The sequence below is a fragment of the Triplophysa rosa genome, linkage group LG20, assembly GCF_024868665.1.
Source record: "Triplophysa rosa linkage group LG20, Trosa_1v2, whole genome shotgun sequence".
NCBI lineage: Eukaryota > Metazoa > Chordata > Actinopteri > Cypriniformes > Nemacheilidae > Triplophysa > Triplophysa rosa.
The window spans coordinates 12935556-12957415 of record NC_079909.1 but is presented as its reverse complement, the minus strand read 5'-3'; the positions used below and the strand labels follow the sequence as shown (position 1 = coordinate 12957415).

Genomic DNA, 21860 nt, shown 5'->3' with positions numbered 1-21860 from the left:
AAACATATTAGTGCCATTGTTTTGTCTCAAGATGCACACCAGTAGTGTATTCTTCCAAGGTATTTTCATAAAAGCGACATAAATATCTTAATTCAACTAAAGCATAGTCCTGGTTTAAAGACACTTAAAACTGGTGTAAACTACAGTGTTTTATAATTGAATCTTTTTGAAAATAAAGTAATTCTTTGTCTTATTAATAAACAGATGGAACAAATAAACGTTATATTATAACTTTGTAAAAGTTTATTATACGTATTTCTTAACATCCATTTCACACAGAATACATACACAATCCAAGAGTTGTACAGAATATTTTGATCATGTAAAACCAACCTATAACACAAGAACTCGAAATACAGAAAGTTCAGTTTTGTCTTCTCACCAACACTCAAGTACATTAAGAAGCAGTCAGTAAAACAGGAAACACTATTTACAAGTTATATTTACATACAAAGTCACAATAAACCTTCAGGAAAAATAACTACCATGAAAAAAACAAGATTAAACCTCGAATCTATACATAAAGGGTACCGGTGTCTTTTTATATACATTGATTTAATTTACTTTTTTAGTTTTTTTACTACATCAGATGCTATTTCACAAGCATTACACAATCACAATCCGATATTTTCATTTCATGGCATTATCACTTAATAGCTTAATTGCATTAGCACACTTGGTATTAGAATTTACTAAACTGTGTAGTGGCAAATTAAGTATATAAATGGCCATCCTGATAATAAGGGCATGACAGTTTATCACAGCTTTAAAAATATAATACAAAACTAAAATAATAAAATAGAAAACTTTCACTGCTTAAAATACTGTATTCTTTTATATTGAGTGTGTACTGTCAAAAACCACCCAATCTGAAAAAACGTATACTTAAAGCTTTAAGATCTTTAGTAATAGATTGTTACCACTCTTAGGACATATACAGATTTCATATATTTTCCCTGTACACAACAGATTATTTTTTCTTTAAAATCCACAGATAGACACAGAAACACTATTTAAAGCCAAAGAATAAACATAATAAAGTAGATTCTTAAACCTGTCACTACGACAACTCTACAAAACAAGCAAACTGAGTTTTCACAAAGCAATGTATCCATGCAGCTTACTTTTAACCTTGCAATAGACTTATACCGCATTATAATGTTTACTGCACTGTCAACAATTTTATGATCGTCACAATTATTTTTTTCCATACATTTCTAGAACATGCACGGCACTAAACATGGACAGCTTAAACATTTTGTGATGTTAGTATCAGTGAATTTGAACTTCAATACCCTTTGTCACTGAGGTGTACAAACACACAGTTCACTCTTAAACAGTTTTCCAGTGGCACACACCATGCAAAAACTGATTTTACACAAAGTATCATCTTTAACAGGGTACCTTTGTCCTTGACATCCATTTTTGTGACTCAATGTTTGTGGGAAGGCTAGTTATGTATCACATGTATTGCCGTGGAAAAGTAATAAGTATTAAAGGATCTTTAAACAATGCCCTCTATAAAGCTTGTGTCCAGATGTACGATCAGCATGCGCAGGAATGACATCTCCTTGCGCGTGTTCTCGAATATTACACGAGGGTCGTCCGACTGGCACCGAAGGCAATTGGGAGCCATTACCATTGCGAGGTTGTTTACGTCCATTTTTGTGACCGCAACATTTGTAGGCTGGGCAAATACCTGGGGAAGATTTAGGACATACAGTATGTCAGAGCAGTGCAATAAGTAATGAAGGAATTTTACAGTTGTACATCCAAGATAATTTAATTTAGGAATAATGCTACCTGTAGGAAATGAATGAAGTAGCAAAGCACCAGGCGGTTGAGCTCAGGCAGAGACTGCACTACACTAATGGCTGCCACAGGATCGTCATAGTTACTGATGCACTGCTTGTAGAAGCTCATAGGGATCAGAGGTTCTTCCAGCTCACGGTACCACAGCTTCATTAGAGAAGCTAACAAAAAAAAGCAGTACAGATGTTTACACTTGAATATATTTAGGTATTATACTGGATAAACTGTAAATATTTTGCAATGCACAAACACAAACAGTTACTCACCAGGCACGTTGGGATCTGACAAATTCTCAGGGATCCTCCATTGATCCACCTGTAGCTTCAGTGCATTAACTTCATCAATGTCACCAGGGACCCTGCAGGTGGAGATAGTATTATTACACTCAAAGACCTCTAGGGGGAGTCAGCACATCATTATTATGAATGCAAAGCTGAAGTGAAAAGGAACTTAATAATCAAAAATAAATTCATGGTTGCTTTTACTTCCTTTTCAAAATTTTAAGAGATAAGATCGACCAGTACAATTCTTTAAAATCTTTCCACATGATTTGCACAGTAGAATGAAGGGCATAAGGGTAAGTAAGCAAAGATAGTGTCCCCTTTGTGTAAACACTAATAAAAAAAGTGTTTTTAAAGTGTACTTTAAGAAAATTGTAAAGCATTTTTAAACAAAAAAGCAAAACAACAAATATAACCTTTGCTCTACACAACCCATTTTGCATCTTGCATTTAAAATTCACCTCCCATCAAAAAATGAAGAGTTTATTTCCCCAAAAAAGTTTTTTTTTTTTTTTTGTGCATTCCAATTAATATCAATCAAACTGCAGTTGGTTTGTTTTGATTTAAGCCATAATAACTAAAAAAATACAGCTAACTAACACAATAAAAACATGATAACATAATAAAAGACAGGATTTTTGATTTTTTACTTTTACTTTTTGGAAATAAACTCTTCAAATATACTCTATATAATTAACAGGAAGCTGGTCTTGTCTTACCTGAATATTCCCTCTGTCTGAGCTCCGCCCAAAGCTAGCACATACTGCGACAGCTGCACTTGCACCCACGGCAACTTCCTGTCTGGGAAGAGTTCACACTGTCGCTCCATTACCTCCTCTAGGGAGCTGCCAAACAGAGACGGGGTCATGATAGCACGTCGACTGTGGTCTACCTCCTCTGTGGTTGGTTTACGGAGCCCCTGAGGTGGAAACAGAGACAAATCCCTTACAATCCACGTTCCCAAATTCAAGGGCTTCTTTTTCGGTTAATTCCATATCCTGCTTTTCCTCTTTATAAATCTCACCTTTTTCCCTCCAGTAATCGCCACTTTCTGGAGTTTCCGGTGACAGTACTTTGCATATGTGCTGATGGGTAGAGCTAGAGGCAAAGAGACAAGCCATGAGTGATTCTTGCAGGATGAGACAAAAAGCCACATTCTTCCTATTCTTAGACACAACGTCTGCACAGTCTAACTGGTGACAGTTTTACAATTAATGAATCAAAACCTGTTTTACAAGAACTTCTGAACAGAGTGAGAACTTGAGTCATGTCATTTCAAACTTGGATATTTTTTCTAAATTGGGGTAGATTGGCTTCATAATAGTTATACTATGGCATCACGGAACATAAGATCATAGTGGCATGTGGGGAGTAAAGAACAATGAATGAAATATATTTAGTTCGGTCAAAAACATGGAGGAGGAAATTCAGCCTACACATTCGGACTCATCAGAAAGATGCGAATTACAACGAAGACGGAAAAAACTGACAGAAGGGGTTTCTACTACTAGGCTGCACTTCATGAATGTACTGTCCTGTCCTTCTGTTATGTAAGAAGCAAGGACAATAGGGCAATATCAAGCGGACACTGCTAAAAATGTTCCAGTGCTTGTAATAAATAACATTCCCTCATGGCCACATGAAAACCAGGATAGTGCTTGATTCTGAAACTCAAGACTTGTTGAGTCATTTCAATGGAATTATTTTGCATTAAGCAGCGTAGAATTTATAGCACTCTTTGTTCAGTATTTTAGAGAAAACCCACTCTCTACGGTATACTTTCACTCCTAATGAGAGCCTCAAATTCCAAAGAGAAATCCATAGGGGGCATTCCCATTACCTTCTGTACAAGCTTTTTGAATCTTAAATAAAGAAGCCAGATGGCAAAAACTTGTGCTGCGATAAAAAGCACCTCTTTTGGAATGTGCCCCAAACTTAACACCCTTCCGATTTATGGCAAACAGGCACACATGCATGTTGACAACCTCTTGTTAGTCTCCCAACTTCAGACTGCAATTATGTTTAATCAGACATATTGTAATAAATGTACTTTTGATCTTTGAGAAAATATTTCCCCTCCCTTGCCTCAATTCCTAAACAACCGATTTACTGATCAAACACTGCATTCATACACAAACAGACCTGATATTTTGGATCTTCAAGCATGACTGGCAAAGTAGTGGTGGTCTAGCGGTGCAGCCACAGCTTGCCCTCATTAATGATAGACAACAATAAAAAGAAAGGAAGCCAAAGGAAACCACAACAATCGTTTCAGAGGAAACTAACGACCACAAATGAGACCACACAGATTTTTCTAGTGACTCCCTCCCTATGTCATAGAGATGAGAAAACTCCTTTTTTACAGGAGACCCATCATTAGAGCTTCCATTTTAACATCCCAATAAACTCTTCAGAGAAAGCTTAGAGTATCATCTATATTCAGACCTCCAGCACCCCATCTGTGAAGTCAAGTCACTCCTCTAGACATCTGCCCTATCTAACTTAACCGAATGACTCACAGACATTAAAAGAACTTTGCAGACCAGGCATACATATGAGCCATATCCTCCTTCAAGTGACAAGTGGCTGGTGCTCATCTAATGGGCCAATGACTGCAGATTGTTCATGTGTGGGTCTGTAGTAGTGACTCAGAGTCAGTCGCATGCCATGCCTGAAGGCTCATGCTGTGGGCATTGAGACTCAATGTAAGGGATCCTCTTTGTGGTCATTGCCAAGGGCATTTATGGGCAGCAATCGGCCGAGATCATCAGGACAGAGCATTGTGGTAACAGTATCAAGGTCAAAGTACCACAATGTGGAACCACTGTCATTTACTGGTAAGCGACACGTGATGTGTACTAGCCGGAAGAGTTAATTAAAAATGACTATTGATTTTGGGAAATTATCAATGACAGTGGGAAGCAGCCACTAATGAACAACACTCAATATGTATCTACATAGACCACATAACAAACTGTTCCAAAATAAAATGTATATTACACTGCTATAGTAAATGTGTGTTTAATCCGTAACATATTCCAGTCTCTTACAAGTCGTTCAACTGTGTCAGAAACAGATCTGAACAAAGTGACTTTGAGGGAAATTTGTGCTTTATTCTAAGGTATTTCAAATAAAGGAACTATAGGCTATTAAAAGAAAATATAAAAATTGCCACCTGCTTCCTCTTCGCTGTTCTGCTTTCTCTTCTTCCTGGACTTGGAGTTCTTCTTCTTAATATCCTGCTGGTCCAGTATGAACTGGGTTACTGTAAAAAAAACGGGGGAAAAATATATATACGCATACAAATATGAATTTAGTTTAATAACATATAAAATCTTTAAAACGCACACACAAACAAAAATAATAGCATTTAATTCAAAACTTTGTTACCACAAAGGTTTGTCAGTTTTTATTAAAAAAATTGTGCAGATTCTGCAATTCAAACATTTTTGTATAATGACCATTACATTACCGGCTGTGTATTCGACCCTTGTCATCTGCAACCTATTTCATACATGTAGTTTTTTTAACACATATTTAAAAAATGATACTGCTTTAATGTCAAACTCACTTTTCTTGTCATTGGTTTGCTCCACGTGGCGCTGAATGTAACCTTCCAGGTAGCAGCAGAACTTGGGCGAAGGAGCGAAGAAGGCAAGGCACACAGCCATGAGCTCCCAGCCTGCTGCCAGGCTGCGTGGGCTGCTGTTGCCTGTGGTCTGCCTCACAAGCTGGACGTACAGCTCATCCCTTAGGCCTTGCATGCCCCAGCACTTAGTGACAATGAGGAGAGCTGCGTGACGTCGGTCTAGCCGTGAGGGCCGGTCTCCCATGTAGGCTTGGACGAGTTTGAATATCTCGCAGGCTTCCTTGCGCACCGTGCGGTCGTTGGTCATCAGCATGGGCTTCTTGATGGAGCCGCGGTTCCAGGATAGCATGTTAGCAATGGAGACTCTCCGGCGGAACAGACCCTGTGTATGCATGTTCAGGTGCTTGCTGGCCCAGTCTGCCATGCTGGCATCTGGGGGTGGGGGCTGACGAAGGGTGGCGTAAGAGAGCTGGTAACCCCCTGCATCACTTCTCTGCAAGTTGGAATCGCTGACGACGTGTCGATGAGGGCCAAGTGAACCCATTCTGTTGTCCACCATGCTTTTCGTTCTGTTATCCAATTGAACCTTAGGTTCCAGTGTTCCCGCCTATAAAAACATAGTGTAAATGCACATAGGGTGAGAAAAACAGATAAATAAAGAATTCATGAAGTTTTTGGTTTCCCAAATAAATCTAACAATAAATAATAACTAAAATATAAGTCACTTCATGACAACAAGTGACTAAACTTCCAGCAGTAAGTTATTTCATCTCTAAAAAATAGTGCAAATCTAGCCATGGCCTCATTTTGATCCCTGGAGAAATTTTGTCCTGAAAAAATGTCCCTAATGTCGTCATTGTCTCTCACTGCCTTTCCTGAAAGCTGTATCCCTGTTACAAAAACCAGACACAACGTGTGTGCCAACTTCAATGAAGTTTTATAGGACACTTTAGGTCAAAGAGACATAATTCACAGATGGTTTTCAAGTAAGACAATAGAGTGCATGTTTGTATGAACAATGTTCATGAAACCATACATACACTATTGTTTAAAACGAGTTTAGGGCCACTTGCCAGAAATGTTTTTCATCATCTTTAAAACCTTTTGATCCAAAGCTATATGTCAAAATGTTTGAAATGATATAGCATATTAACTACAAAAACATTTTATGTAAAGAATGTATGGCTTAATAACGACCAAAATAATGAAGAAAAAGCAGCCATTTTTTTCTTCTAATGCTATTATCAGTTGTTTTTGGGAAGTAAGACATTTAAATGCTCATGTGCTGAAAAGGCAGGGAATAAGTTGACCTATGATGTCATCAGCTTATGGAACAATCCCCAGCAGGTTCCAAACTCCTATTGGCTACAGTGCAGGCATACAATTGGTTGGTACAGTGACCACGCCTGTCCAGGAACCAACTGTCCCGTCTGTGTCAGAGATGGTACCATATGGGCCACAGTAGCCATCCTTCCTGCTCAATAGGCATTATGTTGTGCAGTGCTGCCATGTTCTGGCAATTCACCCATTACCCTGGCAGGCCCCTGCTGGATTCGTATCAGAGGACTGCAGGAGGGCAGAGGTGGGTGCAACAGGAGCAGTTGGACTTAATTTTAAGTATCATATGTTAGCCACAATCAGCACCTGAAAGCTATTTCAATGCCACAAAATAATTGCTTTGGAGCTGATTTTCATCAAAACCGAAGAGGTGAATTCTTGAAAGCATATTTGAGATTTGGGCACCTGGCTGTTAAACAATGCAGATAAAGTTAATCACTTAGGGAGGACAGATTACGGCTTTGCTACGGGTCAGAGTGGCAGTTACTGTTTGTGAAATGATTGCCCTTAACAAGAATCATGTGCAGTTTGCGAATACGCTCCAACTTGCCTGACTGCAAAGTTATAAAGAATACCAGAGACACAGATATTGTTATACTCAGTTTGTTGAATATCGGACTGAAATAACAACACGACTTGTTATTTTACATCACTGTTATGTTTTAATGGGTGGTGGAGTGTGTGCACAATAATCTGGATCTAATAAAGACCATGGAAAAAATCAGACGCACATAAAAAACCTCCAAAAAACAAAGCGCTCTCCCAACAGTCCCCCATGGAGATTAAACAAATACGATGTCTGGCTTTTAATGATGCTGAAACTCAAGGCCTGCAGAAAACAGACTGCCAGAAGTTCACACTCGTATTTTATACGACACTGCAAATCTTTATAAAATAATAGAGTAAAAAGAGAACCAGTAAATCGCTTATTATAAGTGCCAGTTTACTGTAAAGGCATTTCTATGTGTGAATGCAACTATGCAGTACCTGTGAGGGGGGTCCAGCCGTCTCAGGGGAGGACAATGCAATGCTCTGCTCAAGCGTGTCAACCTTCTCATACGTCCGCTTCTGCCTTCCTGGGATGTCCAGTTGCGAAAAGGCCACAATAGGATAGTTACCTGTCCTGCTCAGTGACCTGCTGGAGGATGAAATATCTTCCCTGGATGAGCACCGGCCCGTGCTATGTGTGCGCTGTGTGGAGCAGCGCTCCGACATCTCTAAATCCAGACTAGCTTTGGTCTCCCGCATAGTGTTTGAGCGACTGACCACCTCCCTCATCTCCTCAATCAGGCGCTCGTTTAGCGCTGTGAGCTCCCCAGTGCTACCCACAGAGCCGGGTCGGCCGCCGGCACCTATCCTCCTCCTGCTTTTCCTCCGCAGGCTGGGAGACGGGCCGGTTGAGTAACCCGAATCTTGGTAGCTAACAGCGGGAGGTGGTGGTGTGGAATAGTCCTGGGATCCTTGGCTCCCCTGCCTGCTGTGATGCACCTCAATAGCTCTTAGCAAACCTGCTTCTACAATCCTCATTGACTGCTTCTTTTCCAAGCTAACAGGCTCCTTTTGAAGTACCCTTGTCGGTAGAAGTAAGGACTCTGGTGCAGATGTTGGAGAGGGCATTGGGGAAGTAGAAAGGAGTCCTTGCTTGGGGTCGACATTCACCATATGCTTGATACACTCCAGACCTGCTGGACTATAGTCAGAGGGGTTCCTCTTGTGTCGGGAGCCTGTATAAGATGGACCTGGGTGCTGGAGAAGTTTTACCTTCTGTAGACTGTGATTGTGTCTGGATGTGCTGTTGTGTAAGTGAGCACCTTCTACCTCCATATCTACGGGAGGTTCATCATAAATGGGGCAATCAGCTAATGGATCATCATAGAAACGTGCGGTCGCTCCATAATGTGGAGATACCGGCCTTGGTGAGCTGGACTGTGGCTGTGGAGATGCTGGATGTGGAGAAGAGTCACCTGAGGCCACCAGGCAAAAGCTGCCATTGCTTGCCTTCCTCAAGTGGTGGGTCTGCCTCGTATCTGGTGCCATTTTGCCTCCCGGTGTGGTTTTGTAAGCCTGCTGGGACAGCATGTAGCCTGAAACAGATTTGACACTGCCGGAAGTGTGCGTGCAGGCACTGTGACCATTGGCTTTACTCTGTGGGAGGTGAAGGGAAGCTGCTCCACTGATTCCTCTTCCTTGGCTTCTGCCTATGCTACTGACCTTTACTAACATGGCGGCTTTAGATCCAGAAGGGGGCTGCCACCTCTGACACGTGTCTCTTTGCTCTTCCCTGTTGTAAAACAAAAGGAGAAATGCAAAAACACATGAGATTTTATCATAAAGGCAATCTTAACTAACAACAACATGAATATAAAAAACAAAACTCATAAAACATTGCAAGATGAAGCAAACAAAACATAAATTGACAGTTACAACACTTAAAGCAACTTCACTTTGTTAAAAAGAAACACAGGGAGCCAAAACCAATCATCTTTATGGTCCCTTTTACGAGTCCAAAACAGCAATCTTTATGGTTGCCTTTATCATGGAGACAGTTAATCCAAATTCTCAGTAATTTAGAAAAACTATATAAAACTTCTATAATGCCTTTGTCAGGAAAACAAACCACAATTGTTTAACTGAAATAGATTTTAAGACATGACAATGCTTGCATTTAAAACAGTTTTGTGGTAAAAGTGAATGCAGTTCCTTGAATTGTTCTGGTTGGGAGAGTCGACACACCACATTATTGTCTGTCACTATACCGATCTCTAGATATTTGTAAACCCAGAAACTCTCACAGTATTCGTAGAGAGCAGCTTATACTGTAGGAAACCGAAACATTTAAATTGTTTGCACATAACTTTGTTTTTTTACCCCAAAAATAAAAATATGACAATCAGTGGTCATTCATATACAAATTCCTACTAAATTAAAAGAAAAATAAATAAATAACATAACCTTTCAAGAAAAGAAAGCAGTACACACTTCACTTACCCTGTGAGGTGAATTTCTGTCCAGTGCTAATATAAATTTTAAACTGATATGCTTTCTCGTACCATTTATGTACCAAATTCTACACCGCAAAACGTGAAATGAAAACCCCTAGAACTTCACTGATAAAAAAAGTAAGAATGCTTATGCGACTGAATGCAGGGGATTTCTACTTAGTCACATCTTAAATTAACCTCTAAAGTGGTCTAACTTCCTCATAAACATACACTGTACAAACAAAACGGAGATCCAGCATGAACAAGCTCAAAAAGAAGAGATGAATAGGATACACTTGTCTAAAACACTTACTCAACTATTATACTGATTATAACATTTTGAAACAATACTAGAACAATGCCCAGGGGAAATATGGAGCGCATGGGAACCACATCCTCTTTCATTTGTTACATTTACATTTACAATTTAGTCATTTAGCAGACGCTTTTATCCAAAGCGACTTACAGAGAGTTCAGGGAGCAATAAGCAATATGTCACACAGGAGCAATAATACAATAGGTGCCAATACAAAGTTACTAGTTTTAACAAAAACTAGACCACTACTTGTTGAGAGAAAGAGAGAGGGTTAGTGTTTTTTTTTTTTCATTTGTCTGTCAAGTATTCACAGAAGAGATGGGTTTTAAGTAGTTTTTGAATGTTGTGAGAGATGAGGTTGACCGGACCGAGTTAGGAAGAATGTTCCACCAGAAAGGAGTTGTGAGATTGAGAGGGAAAGCGATTTACTGCCCTTATGAGAAGGACGCCGCTGGTTTGCTGAACGCAGGGTTCTTGATGGGGTGTAGGAGTGTAGGAGGGTGTGAAAGTATGCCGGTGCAGATCCAGTGATAGTCCTGTAGGCAAGCATTAGTGACTTGAATCTGGCTGAGCCCCAAGGCCATTGTAAAGGCTGTCAGACGTGACAACACAACAATAAACAATGTTCAAAGTCTAACACATTGATAGGATGCCTTGACACCTGAATCACACAGTGTGTAAGTGTGGGCCACTTCAAGCTCAAAGTGTTTAGATGGTGCTGGTTTTTTCAGGATGGTGACAGAGGGACAAGTAGCTGCTCTTTTCCTTTGAAATTCCTTTTGTGTCTGGAAAGACACAGTGAATTAACTACTTACACAATACACATACATGATTTGCTTACATATTAGGAAAGCAACATTAAAGTCAATCTATAAAGTAGAATACAGCCCCCAACATGTCACAATGAACATTCATGAGAGAGGTTTACATAGGATTCAACATGCTGAGAGATCAGCCCTGTTGTTTTATGTGTTCTGGCAGTGTGAGCAAGCAGGGAGCTCAACTTCCTGTCATGAGCCACTGTTAAAGAGTTCAAAAGAAAATCTACACTAACAAGAAAAAAGAAATAATAATACAGATATAAATGAGCCTTTACCACTGCACTTGCGACGCATTCTTTAGAAATTCAAACTATAATGTGTTCACAAAGAAAGGGACGGGGTAATGTTGTCCTGAATCCTGTGACATGGGGGGCCTGCTAAATGCATCTTTACACTGCTGGGTGCATGGGAGCTGGGGCCCACCATTATAATTCTGTCCCGGGCCCCATGAGTTTCAGTGGCATTCCTGTCCTGCAGTGAAAGAGCACATGTGAAAGAATGAAAAAGAAGTATCAAAATGAGAGTGTGTACGAGAGTGAGATTAGTTAGTCATGGGAGGCTGCTTCAGTTGGTATTAGACACAACTTCAGCATTCCTTTCAGTGGTCACCCAATAGTGCCGGGATTGTTTAAATAGGGGGAACAATGCATGGTTGTGTAAGAGTCATGGCAATGGTTATCTTACCATAAGGTTTGATAATGAGAACCTTGTGAGGAGGGAGGAGGGGTGCTAATAACTACATTGATGAAATTAAATCAGAATTAAACAAAGAAGTGTTATTTAACACTGATAATCCATCTTTTTTTTAGAAGATCAGAATTAGGGCTGCATAACTATTAATCATTAGCATATTACAAGTTTTTGTTTACACAATATATGTTGGTGTACTGTGTATAATAAGTATGTATATATAAATACACACACACACATGCATGTATAATTTTAAGAAAAATATATATTTTTTATATATATATATATATATAATATAAAATGTAAATGTTTCTTAAATATACACATGCATGTGCGTGTATTTATATATACATAATTATTTGTTATGCAGCCCTAATCAGAATAGTTAATAAAAACACACTTAAATCCTGTAAAGCCTCTGTAGATAATTTACTCTAGCTGTGTTCAAGTTAAGGAAAATAAGTTTAAGCTAAGTTTCGATTAAGACTCGAACTTCTAGATTCAGGGATAGTTTTTTTCCATGGGCTATAAGAACACTAAATAACCCTACTATTAATTAATTATTTATGGTCTGTTGTGATGTCTATGTATATTTTTACTCTTGGTTTTTAGAAATGTTTTAGTAATGTTATATTATGTGTTTTTTTAAACTGCACTAAGGGGGAGTTGCATTGTAATTTCGTTGTATTTTAATACAAGGACATTAAACTAAACTAAACTAAACTAAACTAAACTAAACTAAACTAAACTAAACTAAACTAAAGTTTAACTAGTCAGGGAGGTCTGGTTTGTACTAAACAGCCTAAGACCCAATTATTCACACTAACAGAGGATTTAGAAATTTTGTAAGTACCTATGTCTAAATACACATTCCTTTTATTAATGTACTGAAAAACATGTCAGTACAATGTGTGAACCTTTTCAGAGGTCCAGAGGAAAGCTGAGATAATGGGCTATTTTCATCTTTTGGACAGGAAGAGGAAATGTGACCTATAGCAAGGCATGAAACATGACTCAGAGTTGATAGTTGTTTCAACAGATGTGAAAAACTTATCGACATAAACATGCACTCACAAGCACACCCAAGAATGTTTGCCATAAATTTTCACTATGGACCATGTGTATTAATTCACAAACATGGGGTCAAATATAGATTTTTTTGTGCTTGAAACATTTTTCAAATCTGAAGCAAAGCAGAGTTCTCCTGATGTCCAGAGAATTCAGCTGTTTGCAGACAGCTGAACCCCTCTCCTCATTGAGCCAGTGAGTCTGGCTTCTTCACATACCTCACACGTGACCAGCCCATCCTCTCCCTCCACACACCCCGCTCCGGCTCTGACCACCAGTACCATCCGCTCTCAAAGAAACTCCACACCAGTTTATTTAAGTAAGTACTTTCACTGTACAAGATAAATAAAGCCTGACTAAATGGACGGGATGATCCTGACAACACATATGTTAAAATGATAATAAAAGATTTGTATGTTTTGCAACACACTTACAACTGAGATTTACCTGTGTAACACACTAATACATTTTTTCCACTGCAGCATGACTCTCAACAGACACACCAAGCTCATGCTGTAAATTCGGCTCTTTATATTCCCAGAAAAGGGTGTCAGAGGGGCTTAGCATATGGACAATGTGATGCCTCTGGAATGTCAGTACTAATCTACATCTGTTGATATGAAATCAGATAGAATGAATGTATGGCTCTAGTTACAGCTGTGAAAACCACCTCTCCCCTCATGAAAAGTGCACATACTGTACAGAGCATGAAAGATGGAAAACAGCTTTAATTTTGCATCATTGGAGGTCATTGTGAATAAAGTTGTTAAAAGCGGTTCCATTCGCTTGTAACAATTAACTTCTAAGTTCACCAAACAGATATATCAAAAGGCTAATTATGGTGTAAAGAAATACTTGCCTTGCCTTGCACCCGGACAAATTTCACAGCTCTCTGCATTTAAATGGGAGCCAGTGGATCAAGGCGGAAGCCTGTGTTCGATGTATTTTAAGCAACACCAAAGGCATGACTAAAATAAAGCAAAAGGCAGTTGAAATTGCTCCACTTTTATAGGCAATCTGTGTTAGGACACTAATCTAGTTTGCTGAGTAAACCATTGAGGTAACACACAAAATGTGTGTGACAGAACATGCAAAAGATTTAAAGATTAAGAGAGCTGGATCCACTGGCTTTGGCATGTTTAAGGCTGGAATCTCAATACAGCTTAAGGTCCATGACCATTTAAAGGTAAAACCATGAGAAAAGCAAAGCAACGTCTGAAAGCTTACATGCCTCTCTAATGATATTCCATGAAACGTCTAAAGATGGCCCTTATATGGTTATTTACTTAAAACATGAAGGACGTACAAAGATGATCCACCTTCTCCTGTACAGAAATTGAAAACCCATGTAAGCACATGACCATATATCATATTTCTGTGTTTGGGGAAAACACCCAGGAATTTCTAAAATCAAATCAACCATCTGAACGTGACAAGAGCGAAAGTGAGAGCACAAAAGTGGCATATAAAAGTGTGGTTTCTGATTAGATCTTTCACTTTTGGTATCTATGATAGGCATTACACGACTGTTTTCAGCCCCTTCTGAGAAACCCCCACAAGTCCAAGTATCATCAAAATGAGAACCTAAATCATTTGTCCACAAAGACAGAGCAGCAGGATGTTAATTTATTGTCTTGGATCCAGCCCCAATTCATACTATGGGAAACCCTAACAGCTGGTCCTCAGGGATTTGCGTGCTTAACTAAACCCTTGTCTTTCTATAGCAGCCTCTCTGCCTGGGGTCCGCCTGAAGGACAAAAGAATTCACAAAAGAATCCCCTTCACAACTTCCCCAGGTCATTTCTGGGTTACATTACACCGCTACGTCACACGGCAAGGAAACACAGGGTACAACCACTAGTAATCTTCAATCTTCTCGCCAGGGCAACTTTACTAAACGGCTGAATGCTAGATAACACAGACTATGTTAAGTAATCCCCTTGTGATCACTAATGCAGATGTTCCACGGGAGTGAAAAAGTAAGCTCTCTTTTTCACAGTTAATAATTTTGCTGAAACCCATGATTTAAACAGGCTGAAGTTGTGTGTCTGTTTGTTGGCGTTTGTTAATGGATGGGTTTGCATGTTTAAAGTCCCAGCGAAATTAAAAATGACAATTCTTATTTTTTCATGAAATCTTGCAGCGTTTATAGTAAATAGCTTATCAATGTGGGTCATTTTCTTTTTAAAATTCACGTACCCTCATAATCTTCAGTTAGAATCTGAAAATGCACTTCCACCCTGAAATGACTATCCATCTCAAATGACGTAAACTAGATAGCTTGGCCGGAGCATCCGTTAACTTCTCCCCTTCAACTGTCAGTCTGCTGCACTGGCTGTTTTTACACATCCAATCAATTCGCAGGGAAAAACGCAAGCCACGGCCACTAATTTTCTCCTTTGAAATTCCTTTTCACTCAGAAATGTGTCAGAATATGGAAGTAAAAGCGATCGCAACTTCTGGTTCACGGGGACTTTAAATATGCTTCCTGACTAGGGTCAAACCCGACAAACTTGTATTAGAGCCGTGTCCTGGAGGGGTGGGTGTGATGACTACCAGATTTAGCACTTTGCTCATCAATCAGAGGAAGCTGCTTATACCACACCATATGATAACACAGATGGTGTTGTTTGGAACATTGTCAGGTTGATATTTTATGACCATTCCCTGCCTTTTATTTTTAGATAGACAAACATAGAAAACAGTCATAGGAGACTCCTTCCCTTGAGGAATAACGCAATAAAAGCAAATGCTTTGCAAAAGATCAATAATAAATACATAACAATTATGCAAAATTATGTTCTTCTGTGCAAGCAAACATGACAAAATTTCAGTAGTTCATGCAAATAGGAAATTATGTCATTATTTACTCACCTTTAAAGGCGGGGTGTCCGATTTCTCTTAACCATTGTTGATGTTCAAATCACCAAAACAAACACACCCCTACCGCCATCTTTCACTTTCGTCAGCGCTCGGCTCAGCTAATGTCCATCCTGCGCACCTTATTGCTGACTGGCTACAAGGTTGTTTTGGTACTTGGCCCGACTCAGTCGTCTAAAGCGTAATTTGGAAATCGGTTACCCCGCCTTTAAGTTGTTTCAAACCTTTAGAAATTTTGTTGTTCTGTTGAAAACAGAAGAAGATATTTGGAAGAATGTGGGAAACCAAAGAGTTTGGGGACACCATTGACTACCATAGTAGTTTATTTTCCTACTATGGTAGTCAATGGTAGTGCACCAGAACTGTTTGGTTACAAACATTCTTCCAAATGTCTTTGTGTGGAGAAGAAAATTATATTTATACAGGTTTGAAACAAATTGGGGGTGGGTAAATGATGCCAGAATTTTCATTTTTGGGTAAACTATCCCTTTAATAAAACAAACCACAATTTAAATTCTGGGCCCATATGTATAAAACTTCTCAAAAATGCTCTTAAGAGTAGTCTTAAACTTTGACTTGCGTGTCAAAAAATTCTTAGTAAGAAGTAGGACTTTTTTAATAGTAGGATACTTTTATAAAGAAGCTAAAAGCAACTTTCAGTAAAGTTTAAGACTGATTCTTATGTTCTGACTTAAGTGTTGTAAATTAAGGACCACAATGATTTAAACACAAAATGGCCACCCTTGACCTCTGAATCAGCCAATAGGGAGCCTACAAGAGTGAAGTCTTAGCAGCATGGCACCATTTATTCATGACTGAATTGAATTCATGACTGAAGACATTACATTAACATATATTTTTTAGGGCTGTCAAACGATTAATCGCAATTAATCGCATCCAGAATAAAGGTTTGTGTTTACATAATATATATCTGTGTACTGTGCATATTAATTTTGTATTTATAAAGACAAAACATACACATACTTGTCTATATATTTAGGAAATATTTAAATGTATAAATTTATATTTACCAATAATTGAAATTCTAAATAAAAGTTTATTAATTGTTATATTTTATATTTTTCTTAAATATATGCATTTATGTGTATGTGTTCATAAATACAAAATTAATATGCACAGAACACCGACATATATTATGTAAACACAAACTTTTAATCTGGATGCGATTAATCACAATTAATCGTTTGATAGCCCTAATTTTTAAATTAATTTATATATACAGCTGCAATGATGCAATCCATAACTACTTTGGGTAAAATAAACCGAAAATTTTGTTTGGCAATTACATAAAAATCTGTATTGAATACTGCCAGCCCACCTTCCCCTGATTTACAAAGGTAAGCTTATAATAGTGATTGATATATTGAGCCGCACGATTTTGTGGGAAATTTAACATCGGTTGACTTCAACCCATATGATGATGATAAATACATCAACGTAACCTGCAATTTCATTTTTGAAACAGAGATGGCGACAGAGATGCAAAAGTAAAAAATTTCAGTTTCAAAATTTTATTTTGCATTACATGCAAAAATATTACAAATATGTATCCATTTTTGGCTCGGTTTCACATACTTCTAATTGAGTTTTAAAAGTTAATTTAAAGAGTACATTCCTCAATATTTTTAAGGGCTTATTTTGGTTTATGGAGTGTCCGACAACAAGTTTATGTACATACATGATGTAAAAATACTATTATATCGTAATAATAAGCAGTTTTTATTACCTTACTTCTTGACTGACTCTCAAATGATTCGTTCCGCGATTCATCTGTGTAATCTCCGCCTTTCCGCCAGCATAGTCTGATCTGATTGGTCAGATAGTGTAGTCTGCTGTGATTGGTCAGATGGTCTAGTCTGCTGTGATTGGTCAAATGGTCTAGTCTGCTGTGATTGGTCAAACGCGTTCAGCATGTGTCGCAAATGGACCGCCTATCATTACTGCTGTATTACGGTTTGCAGGTGGTTGGATATTAACAGTGTATAGAGAGAGATGGCGTCGATTTTACCTTACCAGTTCGAGCCCGAGTCTGACGAATCATTCTTTAATCCTTATACAGATGCCAGTAAGAAAAAGGACTGTTTTAGACACTTCTCTTGTAACAGTTAGTTATCACGGCATACAGTGTACGGTGTTCGTATCTTCAGATGTTATTATAACTATAGTACACCACGCAGTTCTTGAAATAAAGACTTTGCGAGTTAATATGGTTGAACACTTACATTAGCGCAACGAGTTTATAGCTAACGTTAGGTAAACAAACAGTAACAACCCCAAAAATAACGGTAACGTTAGCTAAACACAGACATGAGATAACGTCACACAAATTTAATTTTAAGTAAAGACAAAAATAAAGAGTCACACTTACAGGTTGTGATTCGGTGGAGCTTACAGGTCCAAATAAAGTTGGTATTGCAACATCTTTTAAGGAAAGACGTTTAATGTATCCTGCAGTAAAGGCGCCAAGATTGATGAAGCAATCTTCGGTAAAATGACGCGCGCAAAGTAAAACGTTCGGTTTATACTCCTTTGGTGTCGTTTGAAAAATAAATAGTAACCATTTTTTCCTCAGAAGTTCTTCCTTTGGTAGTGAAAATAAGACTGACTTAGTTTCACTACATAGAACACAGCTTCTCTTAGACATGATGCACACGTCACGAACGAGCTAGTACAGTGTTTGGGGAGGAGAGAGTTAAGTTTTCGCAGTCAGTAGGCGGGGATTTTTCTAGTGACGTAGGTACATTGTGGTTAAAGATTCGGACAGGTCATGGCTTGTTCGCGTGATTCAGAGTCGATTACCTTTTTTATAAGCTAATAACTTTGTTATTCGTTCACCTTCGGATTTACAACTTGGCAGATTGCTTACATTCAAACACGGCAAAATTAAACACTTCATGAAATGTATTTTTTATGATCTCGAGGAATGTACTCTTTAAATAATTAAGCTGCTGAATTACATCTCATTACACTCACAGCTGTATATAAAGAAAAGACCAAAGCTGCAAATCCTTAAAAAATGGATTTAACTTTTTTTAAATATATATTATTATATTATCTTATTAACCCCCTGTCATCATATCATTCCAACACATTGTTTCTTTGTTGTAAAGTCCACGGTATCTGGCTTTGTACTGCCATCTTGTTACTCTTAACTAGGTTAGGAGACCTCTTCAGCTCTCTTAAATAATTTAGGAGCTGAGACCTAGTCTTAACACTTATGAACCTTTATGAATAACTCTTATTCTTAAGTGTAAGAATAAGAGTAAAATTACGTCATTCATAGAATTTTGACACACTTAAGAGTCAAATTTCACTCTGAGTGGCTTTATACATACGGGCCCTGATTTTTAAATCATCTGATCGAAACTGACTGAACTGTTTGAACTGGTTCACTGAAATGAATTACATTTATCAACTTGTCATCACAATATTAACCAACGAAATCAATGTGAAAATGTAATGAATATTCATTATAACCCCGTCCCACAAAACAAAACTCACAAAAGAACTTAAATATTACCATACAGCTAAATTAGTCACAATGGACTTACAAAACTATAACTATGGTGCCTGATTCTAACACAGCTGTCCATTGTTTTGGGTAGATTGCATGAACTCTAAAAAATGTGAGACATCCGTAAGGAGGCTTAAGAAGTGTGTGGTTCTTGAGAGCCATGCTGTTGCTTGTGAGATCTGAAACACCCACAAGTGGTTTGTCGCCCTTCTAGTTTTACCTAAAGGTCAAAAATGTGTTGCTCTTCTAGTTTTACACAAAGGTCAAAAATGTCGGGCCTCCCATAGACAGCAGTCATGTGTGTCTAAAGCAAAGACAGCAGATAGCTTCTAATGCTCCTTAAAAATCATAGTGCTTGTGCCACAAGTAGCCACAATATTTCTAAATACTTCCAAGCTGCAGTGGGATCCTGATGTTATGATATTGGACTCCATTAACTCTTTTTCCATGGACGGATATAAAAGAATGAGGGCCCTGCTAAAATAGAAATAACCACTGCATGTGCTGTATAATGTATACCGTGGTTTCGTGAGTGGTTTTCTTTGCAATAAGAGAAGAAAGTCCAGTCACGTTTAAACCACAATGGTTTGGCTCTCCCTGGGCTCCGACCCCAGCAGCTTTCATCTGGTGGGGCCCAGAGATTGTTTTAGGAAAAAAGAACAGCCAAAAGAATTGTAGATGGGTAAAGCATAAGGTACTGAAATAAAAGACATGGCCCAATGCCATTTGAAATATAGTTGGCATGACTGGAATCTGGTTTTATAGGAAAAAGGTGGTTTTGATTGGTCTGGAAAAAAATAAGCAAACTCTCCAACAGCACTCCATAAAGGGTTATGAGCGAATGTCAAGTTTTTTCACATTTGGCAGAGATTTATCTAAATGACTGCTGTATGAGAACACGGTAAACACAAGACCTTCAGCCACAAAGTTGAAGTCAGGGAAAATCTGAGATAATTGATCTCTGGTTAAGGTCAGTTATTTCTGAGGAACCATAACAGCAAGTTCTTCACAATAACATTAAAGAAAATGTGCCGAGAGTACAGATGCCTACCTGAGAGTGCCTCTGTTGCTATCCATGCTGTGGAGGTCTAATTTCTGTCTGTTGTCTATTTCTTGCTCTGTAAGCTCTTTGCCTGCACACTCGAGCTCTTGACTGTAAGGCTCCATGGGTGGCAGAGGGGTGCGTCTATCTTGACTCCCTGTAGACTGATTTCCATGTTGCCTTTCCTTTGTGCCCCCATCTGTCCTGTGCTCAGACTCTGTGTTGCGTTTCATGGCCTGAAGCTGAGAGAGAGGGACGATATCCGCATCTTGCGGCCTATGCCACACGGTCACGCGGCCAGCAGAGTTGTAGTAGTAGAACCTGTTACTATGGGGGTCGAAAAGTTCCCACCACTGGTTGCCATCCGCCTGACGGACAGGCACACCAATGGGTGGCTCCCATCCGCACTCTCCTGTTGTCAAATTCACGTACATTCGTTCCTGGGAACGGGGCTCCAGTATTTCCACCCAATCAGAGCTGGCAAGAGAAAAAAAAAGAACCACATCACAATACTGAGCTAGATTGTTTTGCATATAAAAGCTGGTATGATCGAATCCTAGTAAATCAAATCACCTCAACAAAATGGCACAGATGTGCTTACAGATTCTCATTATGAATTACAGGCCAAGCTTCACGGTCAATCTCTTAAATGCAATCCGATGGATGTGTTACCAAGGGAATTAGGCCAAAACTCCTGAGAGTTTCACCATATGTGAGAGTGCATGCTCAGAAACGCTGGCTCAGCACACTTAATCCTATCAGGAGATACAGCTACGGACGAGGGAACAGACAGAGCAGTAGCGGCTCTCAGTGTGAGCTGGAAAGTGTTCTCATACATTCCCCTACACACACACTTTCTCTCTGCCAAACTCACACACACACAGTCAGAGTCACACAGGGTATCAGGAGACAAGTCAGGTCTCCCTGCAAGCACCATCTGGTCAAAGAGTGTGTCATCTTGGTGTCATGTGACTGATAATAAAATATTATCAATATCAATCACACGCAAGGACACATAGGTGTGGAATGCTTAACCAGAAATTACAGTGAAACCAGAACGGAGCTACGGTCTACAAGACTCCTCAAATAATGGTGCTAAGGTGAATTATGACTTCTACCTAAACAAAAGGTCAGTTTTACGATGACTGCCATGAGAAAATGAGGTACATTTACTATAAAGCCAACAAAGCACAACCCAAATTAAAACAAAGGTAAACTTTTTTTTTTTAATGGCGTAAACCCCCCCAAACCTTTTTAAGGAAAGAGGCATCAGAGATGCAGACGTAAAGAACAATTAAACTCCAATGCAACTAATTTGGGCCATGTTAGCCATTTGAGAATCCTATTATGTTTCTTTTGATCTAGTTTCCTAATGCAGAGGAACATTAAGTGTGCTCATTTTAAGCCAAGTGGGAGCTCAGGCTATCTGTCCTAGGCAGTACAAATACTTCACCTGATACAGAGTAAAGCTCTGAAATCGCCATGACAAAATCAAAAATATTGATAT

At 38.8% G+C, this 21860-nt stretch overlaps 1 protein-coding gene across 2 annotated transcripts in view; it reads right to left on the bottom strand.

Moving 5' to 3' along the window:
- Positions 1–538: 538 nt before the first annotated feature.
- Positions 539–21860, bottom strand: part of arhgap46a (Rho GTPase activating protein 46a) — a 32966-nt gene continuing 11644 nt past the window's right edge. The window contains exons 2-10 of one of the 2 annotated variants that reach the window (XM_057361403.1): positions 20363–20830; positions 8008–9301; positions 5665–6289; positions 5269–5358; positions 3118–3191; positions 2813–3012; positions 2079–2170; positions 1804–1973; positions 539–1699 (exon numbers count right to left, since the gene is read on the bottom strand). In XM_057361403.1, the coding sequence (XP_057217386.1) occupies positions 1505–1699; positions 1804–1973; positions 2079–2170; positions 2813–3012; positions 3118–3191; positions 5269–5358; positions 5665–6289; positions 8008–9301; positions 20363–20830 (3208 nt within the window). In that variant the 3' untranslated portion in view covers positions 539–1504. The remainder of the gene's footprint in view (positions 1700–1803; positions 1974–2078; positions 2171–2812; positions 3013–3117; positions 3192–5268; positions 5359–5664; positions 6290–8007; positions 9302–20362; positions 20831–21860) is intronic. The other variant, XM_057361404.1, reaches the window with a different exon arrangement.